This window comes from Chrysochloris asiatica, unplaced genomic scaffold (genome assembly GCF_000296735.1).
Source record: "Chrysochloris asiatica unplaced genomic scaffold, ChrAsi1.0 scaffold00022, whole genome shotgun sequence".
Lineage (NCBI taxonomy): Eukaryota > Metazoa > Chordata > Mammalia > Afrosoricida > Chrysochloridae > Chrysochloris > Chrysochloris asiatica.
Window position 1 is genome coordinate 28,238,967 of NW_006408540.1, and position 6,840 is coordinate 28,245,806.

The window sequence follows — 6,840 nt, forward strand, 5'->3', positions numbered from 1 at the left end:
AACTGAAGAAAAACTTCGAGCCTTGACTTAAAATAATGAAGGATTCTAATGATAAAATACTGAATGATGCATAAAGCATCAAAAGATGGAAAGAATGCAGAGAGTCACTGTACCAAAGATAAATGGTTGATGTTCAACTGTTTCAGCAGGTACCATATGATCAAGAAACAGTTACTGAATGATGAAGTCCAAACTGAAGGCATTGGTTAAAAACAAGGCCCTAGGAACTGATGGAATACAAACGGAAATGTTTCAACAAACTGATGAAGCACTGGATGCACTCACTTATGTATGCCAAGAAATTTGGAAGACAGGAGAGCCTGACCAACCAATTGAAAGCTCTGTATTTGTGCCCATTTCCAAGAAAGGTGACCCAGTGGAACGCAGGAATCATTGAACAACATCATTAAGAGCCCATGCAAGTGAAATTTTGCTGAAGATAATTCAAAACAACTGCAACAATGCATGGACAAGTAACTACCAGAAATCCAAGCCAAATTCAGAAGAAGATGTGGAACAAAGGATATCATTGATAACATCAGATGGGTGTTGGTTGAAATCAGAGAATATCAGAATTTTTTCTTCTGCTTTACTGACTATGCAAAGGCTTTTAACTGTGTGATCATGACAAGCTATGGAAAACATGGAGAAGAATGGCTACTCCTGAACACTTAATTGTGTTCATGAGGAACCTCTCTAAAAGCCTGGACTGTATCTAAAAGCCTGACCCCAAATATCTATAAGTATCCATTAACTATGCATGTTTACCCACTATGTACCATAGTTTTAGGTGTTAAAATATAGTAGCGTAGTGGTTATGAATAGGGCTGCGAACCTTAAGATCAGCAGTTCGAAACTACCAGCTGCTTCACGGGAGAAAGATGAGGCTTTCTACTCCCGTCAAGATTTACAGCTTTGGAAACCCCGTACAGGGTCGCTATGGGTCAGAATCAACTCGACGGCACTTAACACTTAACAACAACAATATAAGCATTATATAAATGCAATATATACAAAACTATGCATTTTAGTATAAATACTATATATGTGAAACCTATCAGAGAAATTACTTTTGGGATTAATTGTCTGTCTTTGAACTTTCGAATAAAATTATACAGTCCAGTGATATTCAAATTGTCTTCTTAGACCAACTACACCAGCATCACCCGAGAGTTTATTTTAATTGAAAATTTGGGCCCCATTCTAGTATTCCTGAGTTAGGATTTCAAGGGATAAAGAAAAACAACATCTGTGCTAGGAAGTCATTCAGGTGATTCTTGTTGTAATTAAGTTCCTTGGAGTCTGTTCTGACTAAAAGCGACCCTGCATAGCGCTTCCGGGAGTCCTGGTGTGACGCTGTGGGTTAATGCGCCATACTGCAAAGCTGTTTGAAATGCAAGGTCAGCGGTTCAAGTTCACCAGCTGCTCCTCGGAAACCCTATACAGGATCGCTATGGGTCGGAGTCGACTCTGCGGCACTTAACAACAACAGGGCTTCCGAGGAGCAGCTGGTGAGCTTGAATTGCTGACCTTGCGGTTCAAACTGACCTTTCAGTCCAGCGTGTTAACCCCAGAACTCTAGGTATCTTAAAATTTGAGAAAAACTGCTATACAGATTTTATAACTGCACAGGTCTGTAAAACACAAACAGACATATACTAGCTTTTAGTAAAGGAAGGTCCAAACAGGTTTATAAGTATATCTAAGGATTGTTACTGAGGAAAAGGAAAAGATCGTGTTTAAAAACAGACTGTCCTCACGTATAAATGTATAACCTCCCTTGAGTAAGACAGTATTCTCTGCTGTTTAATAAGGCATTCAAAGCAATTAACCTTAGTGTATACAGGAAAAGCTGCCAAATTATTTTTCCATTATTAAAACATAGCTTGCTTTCCATGAAACTGGTAAAAGTAACTTTCTTTCCTAATGTCTGGTGATTCCTACAACATTTTAATTGAACAAATTCTGGAAAATATAGCCTTTTCAACTTTGGGCCACACTTACCCTGTAAAATCTTAATATGCCAAAAAAGACTTTGGCACTATTTTGAGAACTAAACTAAATGAATATGAGTCTTATTAGCATTAGCATTTTAAAATTCAGATTATTAAATTCATGCATTATTCATATAAAACGCAATTAGGTAATCTTTGTTTTTACTAAGTCACTTATTTTTAAACAAAATGTTAAAAAAGAGGAGAAAAGGAAAGAAGGGTAAAGGAGGAAGGAAGAAGGGAAGATAAGATGTTGACTTTACAAAAAATCACCCAGACAGATAATAATTACAACTTTCACTACAGAACAAAAATGTTTTAGGTAAATTCTGTGGTTTGTTAGAAGATTGATGTACAAAATCTGGGGAAGTAATAGATGTATGAGATTTCAGGCATTAACATGTTGAGTGGGTGATGAGAAAGAAGTCATATTCTGTTCTAATTATATCAAACTACATTAGTTTAAACTGAAATAATAATTTTGATGCAATATTTTGATCTGTCTATGAGATTTTATCTATTAGTTACAACTGAAAATAGATATTGTAACAATTTAAGCAGTGTTGGAGATAGAATTTCATTCCAAATTGGAAAAAAAAATAAATTAGAACAGCTACAGTAAATAATTATGAGGGGCATTAAATTTAGATACAGGAAAAAACAAATACCTATTAAAATTTGTTATGACTACAAATTACTCATTGTCTATGTATCTTACAAATATCTATCAATAAAGTCTTCAATTAATTATGTACAGATAATAGTGATCAAAGCTAGTAAAATAATTATCAGTATTTATTCAATACTAACATGCATTATCAACAACATGAATAATACTTACCTTTACAAATGCAACAATTTTCAAGGAGATTGTTGCTAAATATAAGGAGTTCATCACAAAATCCATTAGATTCCACCAATCATGGATGTAATCTTGGAGTCCACCATCCCACATTTGTTTAATTTCTCCCCATATAAAACCTGCAATTATAGAAATTCATTGTTAATGTGACATTCAAATTAAAATATACGGATAATTCAATAATGATAGAATCTTAAAGCTGTAAGAGACCATACAGTTATTCTAGTTGCAACAGAATTTTATATGTGAAAATATTGAGCTCCAATCAGGTTTTAAAACTTTCAGATGGCAATCATCTAAGTGCAGAGAATGCTGCTGGAGCAACTTCACTTTGTTTTCTCAGTTTGAAAATTTCATAAAACTGGCCAAGGTTTAAATTAAACCATAATTTCTTTATAACTACATTTTTTTCATAGAAATATGTAATTTTCTTAAAAACATTTATCTTGAGACTTTTTATCTCAAGTCAAATGGCTCAGATTCCAGAAAAATAGATACACTAGCTACATAAATATAACTGTCTCAGAGAAGAGGTGGTGATCACACTTCTGGAGAAAGGAAAACTGTAAAGTTCACCATAATTTTTAAAAGATCTATGTGAAGCAATGGAGTCCTGGTGGCACAATGTTTTAGGCATTTGACTACTAATTTAAAGGTCAGGCGATTCAAACCTACCAACTGTTCTGCAAAAGAAAGATGAGGCTGTGTGCTCTTATAAAGATTTATAGTCTTGGAAATGCCAACAGTTGTAAGGCAATATCCAGAGGAAATAGTAAACATTTTCTTTGATTATTGTCATATTTCTAACAGTATATTATTTCAAGTACAATGAACCATTATTTTATTAATTGATTTTATAAATCTATTTTTACAGCCAATTATAACAAAGAATCACCACTAAGCTGTCAATTTGCCATACCATGGTTCCTTGCATGTTGCTGTGATGCTGGAAGCTATGCCATCTGTATTTTAAATACCAGCAGTGTCACCCATGATGAACAGGTTTAAGCTGAGCTTCCAGACTAAGAAGGACTAAGAAGGAGAAACGGACTACTTCCAAATGTTTACCCAATGAAAACCTTGTAAATAACAGTAGAACATGGTAAGCACCAGAATATTGGATCTTGAAACATTATAAATAGCACCAGAATATTGTCAGATATAGTGCCAGAAGATGAGCCCCCCTCAAGTTGGAAGGCACTCAAATATGACCGGGGAAGAGCTTCCCCATCAAAGTAGAGCTGACCATGATGATACAAATGGACTTTCAGTGGCAAACACTCATTAGTAATAGGAACACAGAGTTTACATACCCTACCTGAATTTAGAGATCATCTGAAGAACAGATATATTAGATACTAATGACTGAAGAAAAGAATAAGTGTGAAGTGACACCCTGAACATCATACAGGAAGAAAGGGAAACAAGTCATTAAAAAGACAAGAAAGAAGGAAAAGACCAAAATGAATGTCAGAAGAGAGTCTGATACTTGATCTCCAATACAGAGATGCTAAAGCAAATGGAATAAATGAGGAGATAAAAGAGTTGAACAGAAAATTTCAAAGGGCAGCTCAAGGAGACAATGTCAAATATTATAATGAAATGTGCATATCATAGGTTGTTAATGAGTCTTTCTCCTAACCTGATACCACATTCTATTTCATATAGTCCAGCTTCATGGATTATTTGTTATTCATACAGATTATCATTCATACAGATTGCAAAAGTATGGTAAGGGGATACAACCCTGATACAAACCTTTCCTTGTTTTAAACCACCCATTACCCCCTTGTTCTGTTAAAATGACAGCTTCTTGGTCTATGCACAGGTTCCTCAAGAGCACGATTAAGCATTCTGGAATTCCCATTTTTAACTCTGTCATCCACAGTGTATTATGATCCACACAATCAAATGCCTTTACATAGTTAATAAAACACAGGTAAAAATCTAGTATTTTTGTTTCCAGTCAACATCCATCTGATATAAGCAATGATATCCCTTTTTCTGCATACTCTTCTGATTCTGTTTTGAATTTCACCAGCTCCCTGTTGATTTTCTGCTGCAAAGTTTTGGATTACCTTCAGCAACATTTTATTTGCATGTGATATTAATGATATTTTTGAAAATTTCTATGTTTTGTTGGATGACATTTCTTTGGAATGGGTATAAATATCTCTCCCAGCTGGCCAGGTAACTGTCTTCAATATTTCTTCACAAAAGTGGGGGAGAATATAGTAAGAAGAGCTTTATATTTTGAAATTTTTGTGTAATAAGGGTTTTATTATTTTTAGCAAAATTTAATAAAATATGTTTTATTATTTTTTAGCTCTGGCAGCATAGTGGTTATGAATTGGGCTGCAAACCTCAAGGTCTGCAGTTCGAAACTACCAGCTGTTCCTCAGGAGAAAGATGAGGCTTTTCGAAAAAACCGACTCCATGGCACATAACCACCAACCACCATTGACTAACCCTTATCTATTATAACTTACTTTTGTAAATAATCCACTCACATTTGAATAACTATCTATTACATATGCAAAAATTTTATGTAAAACACCTTTCTTTAGTTTTTCAGTTTATTCTTTCTTTTTTAAAGCTTTTATTGTGAACTGAGTGATAGTTTACACGTCAGAACATCAGTTTTGCACTCAATCATATTTTGTTTCATTGAAATGATTACAATTGCCTCCATGTGCCATAGATTAACAGTATTTGCCTCTATTCCCTCTTTGTGTGTGTGTGTGTGTGTGTACACAAAAACACACAGGAATCATAATCATTTAAAAAAAAATCAAAGGGCACATTTTGAAACCCAGTCTCCTGCTCACCAGCGCACAATCTTTCTATTTCCATTGAATAAAAAGAATCCTATCCTCAACTCCTTTCACCAAACCCATCTAGACAAGATGAAAATTATTCAGTAGGAATTCTACCTTCCCCTACTCACTCTGAAAATAGACTCCCTATTGAAAACTTGTAGTCCAGCCACTTCATGCCTTTATAGCCCCCTATTTTAGGTAGCCAGTGACTAAGTTGGCTGTCCCTATCAACCCTATGTATTGAGGGAATAGGCTTGATCCTTGATGTGAAGACTCCTTCCCTCTCAGTTGGTATTTTGAGTTACTACATCCATGAGTAAAGGTCAAGTTCATAAAAATGTAGCAATTTACACTTGCTTCCTATATCAAAGTTCTTTATCTTCCGCTAGTCCAGTTCTTATCATCAAGCCATCAAAGCTAGGTCAAATAGATACTATCTGCAAGTTTTGGGTGTTCTTGTGTGCCTCCCTCCACTTCATTTCAGCTGGATGCTTCACTCTAAGCTCTAACCTACCAAGGCTAGCTAGGTCAGTGTTCATACATTTAGTAGTTTCAATTCTCCCCAGACTTGGGGCCAACCAGCCCTTCCTCTTCTCTTTCTCATCTCAAGGTTGTCAGAAGACTATGTATGGAGCATGGTTGAACTCAGTGCAGGAGATTATGGAACATGGTCAAACTTAGTCCATGTCTTCATTACTGCCTTTCCTCCACTTCTACTCACAAGAAGACCAACACAGTCACCAGTGAGATTACAAGCTTGTGTTTGCCTTTGACTTTCAGTTTTGGAAGGGGGTTTGTAATGAAGGGACTTGATAGCTTGCCTTGATGGTTCCCAGATGAATAGCTTGCATGTTCTTGTGATAGTCAAACAGTTTGCTTTTTGTTTTGTTTTTCTGTGGGTCTTTCTTTCAAGAAGTATCTTCTGTTCCTCTACCTATTCGGTTTCTGCATGTCCATTCATGTGGAAATGTCCCACCTCAGAAAGTTTTGGATGGGACTCAGGATTTCACCTAAGGCCCTATACTCTACAAAGGCTCCACAAAAAACCTATTTCACTTGGCAAGTTTTGGAGCCCATTTTAGGTATTCTGAGTTCTGGTAGCGTAAGGAGCTCTGGTAGTGTAGTGGTTACAAATTGGGCTGTGAACCTTAAAGGTCAGCAGTTT

General features: G+C 35.7%; 1 protein-coding gene across 8 annotated transcripts in view; it reads right to left on the reverse strand.

Annotated features, from left to right (window-relative positions):
- The window catches only part of TRPC4 (transient receptor potential cation channel, subfamily C, member 4), a 448,068-nt gene that overhangs the window by 173,777 nt on the left and 267,451 nt on the right, over positions 1 to 6,840 (reverse strand). For all 8 annotated transcript variants that reach the window (XM_006837666.1, XM_006837664.1, XM_006837663.1 and 5 more), the window contains one exon: positions 2,836 to 2,975. In XM_006837666.1, coding sequence (XP_006837729.1) covers positions 2,836 to 2,975 — 140 coding nt within the window. The remainder of the gene's footprint in view (positions 1 to 2,835; positions 2,976 to 6,840) is intronic.